The sequence below is a fragment of the Spermophilus citellus genome (genome assembly GCF_964194105.1).
Source record: "Spermophilus citellus genome assembly, chromosome: 3".
Taxonomy (NCBI): domain Eukaryota; kingdom Metazoa; phylum Chordata; class Mammalia; order Rodentia; family Sciuridae; genus Spermophilus; species Spermophilus citellus.
The window spans coordinates 148,064,335-148,079,248 of NC_138184.1; the positions used below are offsets into that span (position 1 = coordinate 148,064,335).

A 14,914-nucleotide genomic window follows, 5' to 3' on the forward strand; every position below is an offset into this window, starting at 1 on the left:
AGTGACTTTCATAAAAAGTTATCCTGGCTTTTTTCAGGAATTTCAGGAAAAAATAAAAAATAGTAACATCACCTGCCTTATATGGGCACTACGAGGATTAAATGAGTTAGCAAAAAGTGCTTAGAATATTGCCCACAAAGGAAGTTAACTATTATTATTACTACTGCTATTGTAAAATACTGAAGGATATTTAGTTGACCCTCAGTTTTTCTCATTACAAATAATGCTGAAATAAATATCTTTGTATAAACATATGGGTGCACTTACAAAAGTGTTCAAAGGGTAAATTCTTGGCAAAGAAATTGATGCACCCAAGGACGTCTATTATTTTGAAAAAGAACGATTAATACCCTATAGTCACTTATATAAAATAAAGATGCCAATACCATTCAGTAAAGAAACAATGGCTTTTTTATTAATCATGCTGTTAAAGTTGTTATATCCATATTGGAAAAAAATTCAACCTCTCCCTTATATCACAATCACAAATTTACTGGAAATAATTGTAGCCTTTAAAAAAGGTAAAAGCTTCTCAAGACATATCCATATTGCAGCTATGTCAGGATTTCTTTCCATTTTACGGCCAAATAATATTCAGTGCATAAGCATTTTTTGAATGAATATATTTACTATAAGTATTGTTTACACATTCTAAAATCCTTTCAAATAGACTCTAAGTTCCAAACTATAAAAAATCTAAGATGTAAGAAAGTTAACAAGAGGGATGAAATAACTATACCCAAGAATATGGCTCACCTTCTTTGGATCAAGATTTCCAAAAACTGAATTGGCATGGGGACAAACTTCACACAACGAAGAACCAATCTTCATAATATCTTTATTTCTATTTATATTCTAGGAAGAATGAATAAAGTTTGACACTCAGTAAAATATTATTTAACTGTTATAAAACTGAGAATTCTATTAAACATATTTAAAAGGTTTTGAAACTTAGATATCAGATTGTATTCTTACATCAGTATTTTTTCAAAATTAAAATCAGTTATTATAAGAAATAAGACTAGTCTATAAAAAATGTTTACTTTCCAATTGGCTTAAATCACTTGAAATTCAAATAAAATATAAAAGGTTATTAAGTTATATATAAAGAGGGTTCCCTGGAGACTGGTTGATTCCAGAGCTAGGAAATAAAAGATGTTCCTAGAGTATCTGATGGTGTCAAAAAAAGAGAGAGAGAGAGAGAGAGAAGTGGTAAAAAAAAGAATGGGACATTTTTAAGGGCCAAGTAACCAATCTGTGTTCTCTGGCCAACATTTGTCCTAATGGCCAGAACAGAATTATCTGAACAACAAAATAAATAATTACAGCATTGGGTAATAAATAGTGGAATAAATACATACATCTATATTAATATAAATAAATTATTTAAAAATTAAAAATGATAGAGAAAAACAGCTCTTCCTTATAGAAGAACAATTCATAAATCCACCGGGAATGAGGAGATTAGAAAATCAGCATTAGCCAAATACTAGAGTAAAAAATTATAAAATTTGTGGGTTAGCTTGTAATCCCAGAAGCTTGGGAGACTGAGGCAAGAGGATCACGAATTCAAAGCCAGCCTCAGCAAAAAGGAAGTGCTAAGTAACTCAGTGAGACACTGTCTCTAAACAAAATACAAAATAGGGCCAGGGATGTGGTTCAGTGGTCAAGTGGCCCTGAGTTCAATCCCTAGTATCCCCACCTGCAAAAAAAAAAAAAAAAAAAAAAAAAAAAAAAAAAAAAAATTGGTGGACGAAAAAGTTCCCATGCTATAGGAAATATAAAGAAATTTAATTCCCTTCCCTCTGACACCATGTACATACAGTTCACAAAATCAAAAACCAGTATGTAAGCCGGGCACAGTGTCATTGCATGTAACCCCAGCAACTCAAGAGGCTGAGGTAAGAGGATTGAAAGTTGAAAGCCAACCTCAGCAAACTTAGCCAGACCCTGTCTCACAATAAAACATAAGAAAAAGCCAGGGATGTTACCCAATGGTTAGCACCCTGGGTTCAATCTCTGGTACAAAAAAACAAAAAACACCACACACACACACAAAAAAAAAACATTAGTGGATAATTGTGTTTATTAGAGGAATTTCACATTCTTAAATTCTGCCAACACATGCACTTTGGTGCTTATTTTTTTAAATATTTGTTTATTTATGTATCTTCAGTTTTAGTTGGATACAATAGTTTGTTTTTATATGGTGCCAAGGATCAAACCCAGTGCCTCATGCATGCTAATTGAGTACTCTACCACTGAGCCACCACCCCAGCCCCTTTTTTATTTTCAAAACTGAATACACTATCTGACTTGTAGCCTACCAAGAGAAAATTGGAAATGTTTCATAAATGCTTCAAATTTTATGATGAGAAAAATTAGCATATCTTAAATTCAAACTTAAACAATCAGAAAAAAATGAGTTTTCTTTCTCTTCTAGAGAAGGTCTTGAGAGAGATGGTAGCTTTTTCTTCTCACTGGTTTTATTCCCTTTACAATCAGCCACCATCTGAAGATAAAGGAGCCTTCAGGAAAGTTCTTTGGGCTGGCCTAAGAGCATTCAGAATGTTCCAATGTTTGACATACCACCACAGGCTTTCCTACAATACAGCTTCTAACTAAACTAGGCTGTCCCAAATCCCTAGTAACAGAATTGTTTTCCTTTATAACAAGAAGGTTTAGAAAGCATTAAATGTCTTCATGTCATGTGTGCCCAGACAGATTTTGAAGGGTTTGTTCTGTGATGCTTAAAATTATGTGATTGTATAAATGAAAAACATCAGCTGAGCCTATGGTGGTTCTCTGTGTCCTAAATATGTCCGTGATAGGATCAAGCATTCTTTCCTTATAAAGGAGCAGAAAATCATTGTTAACATGTTGAAGGTACAAGCAGAGTCAGAAAGCTAAATAAATGAAATTTGTTTGATTAATTAAAAGATGACACTTAAAATTTTTATCTTTCAAGAAACAATCTTTAAAATGACCACTAGATGGAGCTATAACTTCACCCAATTATACAGCACCCTCTAGCCTCTTAAATTTACGCAGCCTAGGATGTTGGTATTAATTACATTCAGTGTAATTATGAAGTCACAATCTTGCTGATTTTAACATTTTTACTCATTACTATGAATATACTACTCATATTTCAACTATAGTTACAGTTATAACCAGTTACATTTTAATAATGCTTAGGGCTAAACAATTTAACAAAAATTAGGCAGTGATAATGATAAACATACTTACTTCTAGGTTTTTTGTTGTTGTTGGGGAAGACAGGTTAGGGAGGGAGGGGAAGAGAAGAAATCAACCTGACTGCTATTTACCTGGGCCCAAAATGTTACTGCATCTTCAACATGACTTCCAACCACATCTTCAACTAAAACCAAATCACAATGTAAAGAAAATTAGAAATTAATCATAATAATCTAGCTCTTACACCCAAAAAATAATTTTTAGCATCAGTACCTTTATTGTAATGTATATCTTCATCCATTTGGACAATTCCTGAAAAACTAAAACAATTCAATACTTTTAATTAGGTTATAATAATCCACTCATTAACAATAAAGACTAAACTACATGAAGCTCAAACTTTCTTAAGTGTGTTCTGCACTAATGAATTCTGTCAAAATTCAAACTCCATATTAAAAATGAGCTAAAACATTCTCTTCAATAGTTCTATTCTTGTGAGAATATTGTAGTTTACAATTTCATCATTTATAGTCTCTGTCCTTAAAATTGTCATTAACAAGACTTTTACAAATTTACACTGAAAAAGATATGGAGGTTCCTCAAAAGACTAATCATGGAACCACCATATGACCCAGCTATACCACTCCTCAGTATTTACCCTAAAGAATTTAAGTCAGGGGCTGGGATTGTGACTCAAAGGTAGAGTGCTCACCTAGCATGGATGAGGCACTGGGTTTGATCCTCAGCACTACATAAAAATAAAATGGAGATGTGTGTCCTCCTATAACTAAAAAATAATTATTTTTAAAAAAGAATTAAAGTCATTATACTATAGTGCTACATGCTTTCCCATGTTTAGAGCTGCCCAGTTCATAAGCCAAACCACAGAACCAGCCTAAGTGGTGATCAATGGATGAATGGATAAACAAAACGTTCTATACATACACAGCAGAGTTTTATTCATCCTTACAGAAAAAAATGAAATTGTTTATTTACAGGAAAAGAGATGGAACTAAAGATTATTAAGCAAAATAAGCCAAACTCAGAAGATCAAGGGTCATATGTTTTCTCTCATATGTGGAAACTAAAGAGGCAAACCGGAAAAGAAAGATGGGGGCAAGAGGTCTCATAAAAATCAAAGAAAGATCAACAAAGTAAAAGGACCAAGGGGTGGAAGGTGCAGAAGGAGAGGGGAAGTGCTGAGGACTGATATTGTCCAAATTATGTTGCTATATTGTGTGCACCTACGAGTATGTAACAACAGATCCTATCATTATGTACAACTATAATGCACCAGTAAATAAAAGGGGAAAAAATAAAAACAGGAAAAAAATACACTAAAGTCATGCATTTTGATCACTTACATAAATCAAAACTTTGGAACAATGTGCCTATTTTTATAATAAATTAATGACTTGTCAAACAAAAAGAAGGCTTCTATAAGAAGAAAGAAACACTACAAATGCTTCATACTGGTAATCAATTTTCTTTTAAAGACACAGAGGCTATTGTTTTTGAAGATACCCTGGGACTAAAGATGGTAAAATAAATCAAGTTTTGCCCATTACTCAAAAAAAAATTTTCATCACACAATATTATACTTTCCCAACTGAAAAAAGTATTTCAAAAGAAATGTCTTCTACTTTATAATTTTATTCTCAACACACTAGAATACTGCACTGTCCATTCATAGATACTGAAGAAAAATAAAATGTTTTAATTGCTCAGTCCCAGCTGATTTTACTTCCTTCTCAGAAAAAAAGTAATTTACAGAAGGTACATATCAACAATCTGATGGTGACTTTGATATGATTAGCTGGCATGACTCACACCACTCTCTGAACCCCCTTACCACCACCACCACTATTTTTATGGTCTTGAGTTTTTAAGACAAATATTCTATGCAGCTATATGTTGAAAAAGATGGGGGTAGTTGTCTTCACAGAACTGCCTTAAAAAGGCAGACATCCCAGGGCTGGGAATGTGGTTCAGTGGTTGAATGCCCCCCTGAGTTAAATACCCATACACCCCCACACCCAAAAAAAGAAAAGAGCAGATATCCTACAGTCTGTCATGTTTTTAAAACACTTTTTTAAAAAGTTATCTAAGAACACCTCTATACCAAAGTTTCAAATGCTCTAAACAAAGAAAAAAATTATTAACTCTTCATAACAGAAGGGAAAAAAGCCTTATAAAACCTTCAAACTTCATTCTTATGATTTTTGTTACAACTTTAATTTTTTTTTCCTTCAAATACACTAAATGCCTTTCAAACATCTTCAAACCAAGGACTCTTCAATACTGGTCAAAACTAATTTTTAAATTAAATTGACTGAAAACTTGTAAAACAAAATTGGAATCTGTTTAGAGGGATTACGTTTCCCTTGAAGACATTATGCCTGGGATTTAGTTTAAAAAAAAAAAAAAGTTTACTTTGTAAAACTTACCACTTGCCCTAAAAAGTTATTTTCTACCAGTTTTAAATCTTATTTTAAAAGTGATTGTCCCGCACGTTCATGCAGCACTGCTACAGTCCCCACTTTCTGCTTAAATGGATTACCAAACCTCCACTTCAAAAAGAGAATTTGTAAGGCAGGCACAGGTGGCTTCACTCTTGTTGTAGAAAGGACTTTGAAAATTTAAGTGGCGCAGATTTGCGGGAAAGGGAGCAAATAATTCCACCCCAGGCTTTACCCGTTTCGCTCCCTGGCACCAAATTCTGAAACCTGGGCGCCCATAGCCCCTTCGCGGGGCCAGGCGGCCCCAGGGCGCGGAAGGCCAGAAAGCAGGCCTCGCGCCGAACTTGAGCCCTAAAATGCAACCAGCCCCAAAACTAAGGTCCCAGAAGTGGCCACCATCGCACCTGCCACAAGGATTACTACTGACCTCACACTTTCAGTCACAGACGCTCTAGAAAAGGGCCCCTGGCCCCACATGTTGGACCCTCAGCCAGCCGCCCGCCACAGCAGAAAGCCCTCGGCCGCCGTCGCGCACGTGCAGACGCTTACCGCGCGTGCTTCCGCGACTCAGAACCCACGCTGCGCTTGCGCACACGGTGCTGAGCCACGGGAGCCGCAGCTACTTCATAAGACCCCGAGGCTGCTGCGAGGCAGGCACGTGCACGCCTAAAATAGTACTGAGGCTGCGTGCTGGCCATTTATAGTCCCGTATCACAGCTGTGTGCCAATAGCTGGTTCGGTTTTTGAGGCGTTGAACCATGATGCAACACTGTGGCGTGAGATTGTGTGGGCCTTCCTAGTTTGTTCACACGGGTTTAAATCTCAAAACTCCCAAACTGGAAGATTTCCAACATATGTACAAGACGTAAATAAGAAAATTACCTTAATAATTGAAAAATGTGTTTTACAGATCAATGGCTTTACATACATTTCTCAAGCCAGCTTTAGCATTCATTTTCTCGAGCAATGCCGGTTTTTTCCCACAAAATTAAAAGAGGAAAAAAAAATGTACTTCAATTGTAAATACTGTACATTGTGGCAAATCTTGCGCAATTTAAAATGATCACCAATTTTTACAAGCTTGATTGAGGTATTAGTTTATGAACAAAAACTGTGTTAAGTGCACACTATGTTAACAGTGAACAATTATATACACTGATGAAATCACCCCCACAAATCAAGATGAACAGTTTCATCACCCCCAAAAGTTCCTCACGCCTATTTACAACGCCAGGCTCCCCTCATCTACCTTTTGGCTTTCTTTCTCCATTCGTTAGTTTGCATTTCTAGAATTAATATTAATAGAATCATACAGCATGTTCATTTCTAGAATTAATATTAATAGAATCATACAGCATGTTCATTTCTAGAATTAATAGAATCATACAGCATGTTCATGTTTATATGGTTTCTTTCAAGCATCATATTTTGTCCTATATAGCAATACTTTTTGTTTTTTGTTTTTTATTGGTGAGTATTAGTCCATTGAATATGAATACAAACCCAATTTGTTTACATTGTGATAGACTTTTGGATTGTTTCCACTTTAGGATTGTTTCAAATAAAGCTGATATTGTGCAAGTCTTCGTATGGACATATGGTTACTTATGTTAAGAAACTGCCAGTCTGTTTTACAAAGTAGTGGTATTAATTTATATTACCACCAACAGGGTTAAGAGTTCTGGTTTGGGCTGAAGATGTGGCTCAGTGGTTAAGAGCCCCCAGATTCAATCCTCAGTATCAAAAAAAAAAAAAAAGAAAGAAAAAAGAAAGAAGGAAAAAGAGTTCTGGTTGCTCCATATCCTCATCATCACTTGATATGACCAGTGAATTTTGTTGTTGATATTGCTTTTGTGGTGCTGAGGATCAAGTCCAGGGCCTTGCACATGCTAGGTAAGCACCCTACCTCTGAACTGCACTCGCAAACCTTTTTTATTTTTAGACAGGGTCTTTCTAAGTGGCCCAAACAAGCCTTGAACTTTCAGTCCTCCTGCCTCTTCATCCCTAGTAGCTGGGATTATAGGCCTATAGGCCTATGCTGCCTTGACGAGGATAATCGATGTTTTTAAGTTTAAATATTTAGAGTGGGATCTCCTTGTATTTATTTTTTTATTTGTCTATTAACCAAAAATGATGAGCTATTTTTTGTATTTTTCCATCCATATATCTTCTATGATAAAGTATCTGTTCAATTTTTTTTTCATTTTTAATCGAGTTGTTTTATTACTTTTAATAATTCCTTATATATTATGAATACAACTTCAGATTTGCAAATACAGCTGTCTTTTCATTCTCTAACAAGAGTATTTAAAAAGGTTCAGGGACTGGAGGTGTAGCTCAGCATTAAGTCAGGCCCTAGGTTCAATTCCCAGCACCCAAAAAAACAGGAGCAAAGATTGTTAATTTTGATAAACTCCAATTTATCAGGTTTGTCTTAAAGATCATACTTTTGTGTTGTGTCCGAGAAGCCTCTGGCTAACCACTACTTTCTTCAGATTTCTATGTTTAAGCTTTACTTTTAGATCTGGATACTCTTTTAGGCATTTTACATAAGATGTGAAATGAATCAGAGTTCTTTTTTTGCATATGAATATACAGTTTTCCCAACACCATTTATTAAAGCCATTCTTATTTCTCTAGTACATTGTCTTTGCACCATTATCAAAGGTCATTTGAACATATGCATGAAGGTCTATTTCTGGATTCTATTTTTTCACATTCATCTCTTTGCCTTCTTTAGACTGTAAGCCACATTCCAAAATTATTCTTTTTCAAAAGTGTTTTAGCTTTGTAGCTTCATGCAAATTATAGTCAACTTGTCAGTGTGTACACACATACACACAGATTTATCCACATATACAAATCTTGCTGAGATTTTGATTGGGATTACACTGAATTTATACACTAATTTGAGAATTTACACCTTAACTATATTAAGTCTTCTAATCCATGAACACGATTGTAATATCTCCATTTATTTATTATTTTATTTCTTTGAGCATTGTTTTGTACTTTTCAATATAAAAATATTACACAACTTTTATCTGATTTCTCCCTAAGGATTTTTATTTTTTCATGCTACTATAAATGGTATTTTCTACTTCATTTCAATTTCTGAATTTTTGTTGCTAGTATGTAGAAATATAATTTTGTACATTGATCATATTTGCATTCTTACACTCACTTATTTCTAGTGATAGTTTTTGTATATTTAACATAATTATCTACATAAATGCTCATATTGAGTGCATATAATGACTATTTTATTCTCTTCTTCCCAAATTGCATGTCTTTTATGTCTTTTTATCTTGCCTTAATACAACAGCTAGAACCTCTATTATGATGTTGAATAGAAGTGCTGAGAATAGACATTCTTGTTATGTTCCTATCTTAGGAGGAAAACATTTTCCTTTCACCATCAAATATGATGTGAGCTATGGGATTATAGTAGATACCCTTTAGCAGATTGAAAAACTTACCCTCTATTCTTAGTTTGCTGAGAGTTTTTATCATGGGTATGCATTGAATCTTTCAAATATATCTTTTATATCTATTGAGATAATTTTGTAGTTATTTTTTAGTCAATATGAAAAATTACAGAGACATTTTCAAATGTTAAACCAACCTTGCATTCCGAGGATAAAACCAATGTGATCATGATGTATTATCCTTTTTATATATGTTTGTATTAGATCTGATAAAATAATTCAGAATTTTTGCATAGATGATCAAGAAGGGTATTAAACTGAAATTTTCTTTACTTTGTAATAAGAATAATACCAATTACAGTATAAGATGTAAAGAATTCCCAACTTAAATTTTTCAGAAAAGTTTGTATAGAACTGATATCATTTGTTTTTTTAAATATTTGATAAAATGTACAGTACAGCTACCTGGGCCTAGACTTTTCTTTGTGGAAATATTAACTACCAATTCAATTTCTTTAATTATATAAGGCTAATCAACTTATTTATCATTGAGTGAGCTTGATAGTGAGCTTTGTGTGTGTATTAAAAAATTTTTAACTTCTTATTTTCCTGGTGCCTCAATATTCCCACAAACAGGCTGTGGGTACCCTGCCCAAGCAAGCAGGTATACGATATATTTGCACAAACTTGAGGTAGAGGTATCCCATTTTTCCTTCTTCTGTGATCTAATGTCAATCGTCAGCACCATTGAAATTCCCTAACTTTTGCTTGTGTACTCTGCTCTCACCCCTAATAAGCACATGGATCCTCACTCTCTCTCAGCAACCACCTCTTTGACTGAACCTACTCCGATAGGCCCAAGGATTCTATAAGCTTCAAACTTCTGTATATCTATCCCAATCGTATATACTTAGTATATATTATATATTTCTACAACTCTCTCTTTTTCTTCTTCCCTCCCTTCCTTGCTTTCTTTCTTTCCAGTGCTGGAGATCAAACCCAAGGCTTCCACATGCTAGGCAAGTGCTCTACCACTAAGCTCTATCAATCCTGAGCCCTAGATTTTTTTCTTTTTAATTAACATATAATCATCATACATATTTGTGGGGTACATATTTATGTGGGTGGGGCATATGTATGAGCACCTTGAGTGTATGAGTGTGTGCATGTGTGCATGCATACTAGTGCCTGTGAGTATGTGCAAGAGTGAGTGTGTAAGTGTATGAGTGTGTGAGTGTTGAGTGCAAGTGTATGACTGTGAGTGTTGTGTATGTGTGTGAGCATGTATGAGTGTATGTATATAAGGATATGTGTGTATATGCATGTGTGTGACTCTATGTGAGTGCATGTTTGTGCCTGTGGGTGAGTGCAAGTATGTGTGTTGGTGTGAGTGAGCATGTGAGTGTTAGTGTGAGTGTGCAAGTGAGTGTTGTTGTGTATGTATGTGTGTGAGTGTATGTATATAAGGGTGTGTGTGCATGTGAGTGTGTGCACAGGAGAGTATGTGTGTACAGTGAGTTTATGTGAGTGTTTTAGTATGTGAGCATATGTAAGTGTCGTGTGTGTGCATGTGTGCATGTGTGTGGGTGTATATGAGTGTGTATGAGAAAAGAGGATTGCAAGTTTAAAGCCAGCCCTAGCCACTTAGTGAAGCCCTAACCAACTTAATGAGATTCTGTCTCAAAATAAAAAATAAAAGGACTGGGGATGTGCCTCAGTGGTTGAGCATCCCTAGTACCAAAGATAATAATAACAACAACACAACAACAATCAAACCAAACACATTCAGGAAAACTGTGTCTAACAGCAATATAACCTCCCAGCCCTGAGATTTCTCCAACAGCCAAGGACTGAAAGCCACATGGTAACTGTGAGGATGAAAGGGAACAGTAGCCCGTGTGCCATGACAGGAACAAAATCTCATTCTGGAAAGTTCTGCATATGTCATCAGCACCTCCTCTCACACACTCTAAGGCCTGGCACTGCAGTTGACTGGAGGCCATCTTTGGCACTCATTACACTTGGACCACCGTGGCTTCCCCTATAAAGATCAGCCTGGGATTATATCGTGCCATGTTTTCTAGAGACCCAGGAGCTACTGAGACTTGCCTTGGATATTTTGGCACAGAGGAAGGAGCCCTCAGAGAGTTGGCCTTGGCCTTATGACCTACCCTCCTGGCAACTGCTAGCAGTCAGCTTGGGGAGAGTTGGGCCATGCTTCTTGCCTTGTGGACCCATGGGTGAAAGGCTGAGGCAGAGAAGAGTAGGACAGATTTCAAATCTCACTCAGCCCGTACTTCTTTGGTGGTCTTTCACAAGCCCCTCCTCCTGCCAACCCTTGGTTTTGTCCTCTATAAAACGGGGATGCTCAGGTGGCCTGAAAAGATGCTATGATCTGTTAACTCATCGGCAGACTCTTTGCAGGCCTGGCACACAGTGACAGTGAGTGCATGGCAGAGTTCTGCCTTCCCTGTTTTCTTTACTCTCTTGCTTTGGGAGAGAGGAACATTGGGCAATTTAGTTCAGCCTTCAACCTGAACAGGAATCCTTGCCCAAGAATTGGTGGCATGCTGGTTGAATCCCTCTTCATTTTCCCAACGAATGAATGGAATATCCTTCCTTAGGACCAGGGATTTGCCAGTGTTTAAATTCAGATGGCTCCAGGGGATGCATATTTCCTCTCCAGTTGGCCCACCCTGCTGGATGGGCTCTGCAAACTAAAGGCCTTGCAGAGGAAGTCCCAGTGTCAACCCCAAAGCCTCCTTTCCAACACTGTCTGCTTTGCAGCCATCTCAGAATTCAAGACACTGTTCATTTTCAAAGGAATGTGCTGGGACAGGGGGAGATGGGGTCAGAAACACCCATTTCCAAAGTGAACAAAGAATGCTTTTGAGGGAGAGGAAATATGTCACCCTTCCAATCATACATAGGCACCAATGCACACACATAGGAGCATGTACACGCACATGCACCACACACATATGCACACATCATGCATGTCACCATCAATCAGCCCCTTCATGCTTGCTATTTGCAGCCAGAGTTCCCTACAGATGTGCTCCTGGGCTGGGAGAAGGAGAAGCTGGAGCTGGAGGGAGGGAGGGTAGGCAAAGGTGTCCTCAAAGAGTTAAAACCTTGCCTTGACATTCCTCATAGAAATATAAAAAGCAATCATGAAATTCATCTGGAAAAATAAGAGACCAAAATAGCTAAAGCAATTCTAAGCAGGAAGAATGAAACAGATGGTATCACTATACCAGACCTTAAACTATACTACAGAGCAATAGTAACAAAAACAGCATGGTATTGGCACCAAAACAGGCTAGTACCAATGGTACAGAATAGAAGACACAGAGACTAACTCACAAAATTACAACTACCTTATATTAGACAAAGGTGTCAAAAGCATGCACTGGAGAAAGGATAGCATCTTCTACAAATGGTGCTGGGAAAACTAGAAATCCATATGCAACAAAATGAAATTGAATCCCTATCTCTCACCATGCACAAAAGTTAACTTAAAATGGATCAAGGATCTAGGGATTAAACCAGAGACTCTGTGTCTAATAGAAGAAAAAGTAGGGCCTAATTTCCATCCAGTGGGGCAAGGCTCCAACTTCCTTAATAAGATGCCTATAGCACAAGAATTAAAACCAAGAATCAACAAATGGGATGGATTCAAACTAAAAAGTTTTTTTCTTAGCAAAAGAAATAATATATGAGATGAATAGGGAGCCTACATCCTGGGAACAAATTTTTACCCCTCACACATCAGATAGAGCTCTAATCTCTAGGGTATATAAAGAGCTCAACAAGATAAGCACCAAAAAAACAAACAATCCAATCAATAAATGGGCCAAGGACCTGAACAGACACTTCTCATAAGAGGATATACAATCAATCCACAAATATACGAAAAAATGCTCATCATCTGTAGCAATCAGAGAAATGCAAATTAAAACTACTCTAAGATACCACCTCACTCCAGTAAGAATGGCAGCCATTATAAAGACAAACAACAACAAGAGCTGTCGAGGATGCGGTTGAAAAAGGTACACTCATTCATTGCTGGTGGGACTGCAAATTGGTACAGCCAATTTGGAAAGCAGTATGTAGATTCCTTGGAAAACTGGGAATGGAACCACCATTTGACCCAGCTATTCCTCTTCTCAGACTATGCCCAAAGGACCTAAAAACAGCTTATTACAGGGACACAGCCACATCAATGTTTATAGTAGCACAATTCACAATAGCTAAACTGTGGAGCCAACCACTGATGTCCTTCAGTGGATGAATGGATTAAAAATGTGGCATTTATACACAATGGAATATTACTCAGTAATAAAAAAGAATAAGATCATGGCATTTGCAGGGAAATGGATGGCATTAGAGCAGATTATGATAAGTGAAGTTAGCCAATCCCAAAAAAAACAAATGTCTTCTCTGATGTAAGTGGGGGTGACTCAAAATGGGGTTGGGAGGGAGAGCAAGGGAGGAAGATTACCTCTAGATAGGGAATAGGGGTGGGAGGGAAAGGGAGGGAGAAGGGGAATAGCACAGATGGTGAAAGGAGATCCTCATCATTATACAAAATACATGTATGAAGATGTGAATTTGGTGTCAATATACCTTATATACAATCAGAGATATGATAAATTATGGTTAATGGTGTATTAAGAATTGTAATGCAAAAATAAATAAATAAATGAAAAAAACCCTTGCCTCGACAGACTGTGCATGCTCCACTAATCTCCCCGACCCTGCCCCCTCAGTTCAGCCAAATAACAGCATGACATTTTTCATCCTTCCACGAGAAACACAAAGATGGGAAGATATTCCCATAATCCTGTTCTGCATGCCTAACCAAGTGTTCAGTTCCATAGCATTTGTCCAGTGCCAGCCCCAGCAACATGAAGGTCAATCTCATCCCTTCTGAAATTTTTCCTCACCACTGCTTGATTAATTAACTGGCTACTACACCAGCAGAATACCTAACACCTCCTCTTCCTCTATTCTTCCTTTACAGTTTTTTTTCTCCTTTGCTCCATTTATATATACTTTATATCCCATAATTTTCACCCAAAAATAAAGAGAGAGGTAGTGAGAGAGAGAGAGCAGAGTCCATCTCAGTAATTTGATATAATGATAGCATGTCACCAAAGAGGAATTAGAAAAATCTGTAGATATTTAATGTATCCCTTTTTTTTTTCAAGTAGATCTCTCTGAAAGGAGCATTGATATTCATGGACAAAGGAAAAGAGTATACTCAACAGGAAAATTCCAAATTACTTACGGGGGAATGGCCAAATTCAATGAATTTTTAAGCACTATTGTTTAACTAATAGTGCTGGAGTCCTCCAAATCCCAGTTCCTCCCCATCAATAAATGTAAGTGGGGTTTTTGTTTGCCTTCAAGGGTTCTATGCTGTTGAAACTGGAAAATTGGCCTCTGTGTTTCCTCCCCTCCTGGGAGAATGCAGATAAAGAAGAAAGACATCAATAAAATCCTTTACAGTATCCCCAGGCTGGAGTTGTGGTCCCTCTCCTGCCCTCTCCTGTGGTCCTTCATTGGTAGGACAGTGTTCTGAGGGCTGGCTCTGTGGGTAGAATGGTTCCCTGAGGATTCCTGCTGGGCCACCCTCTTGCTGTTCACATATTCAATTTTTTCCAAATATTAAGTTTTGGAGTTTTAGCTACATCTTTGTGTATAGTTGTAGCTCATTATTCTTATTACTGTGCAGTATCCCAATGTATAAATAGACTAGAATTCAATTACACTCTCCTATGATGGCCCTAGGGACTGTCTTCCTGGCTCTTATGAATCAAGCTG

At 36.8% G+C, this 14,914-nt stretch overlaps 1 protein-coding gene across 1 annotated transcript in view; it reads right to left on the reverse strand.

Moving 5' to 3' along the window:
- Positions 1–6,134, reverse strand: part of STK31 (serine/threonine kinase 31) — a gene marked incomplete at both ends in the record, with an annotated part of 83,265 nt that extends 77,131 nt beyond the window's left edge. The window contains 4 exons of the mRNA XM_081283282.1: positions 757–855; positions 3,330–3,382; positions 3,472–3,518; positions 6,085–6,134. Of these exons, the coding sequence (XP_081139408.1) occupies positions 757–855; positions 3,330–3,382; positions 3,472–3,518; positions 6,085–6,134 (249 nt within the window). The remainder of the gene's footprint in view (positions 1–756; positions 856–3,329; positions 3,383–3,471; positions 3,519–6,084) is intronic.
- Positions 6,135–14,914: the final 8,780 nt, after the last annotated feature.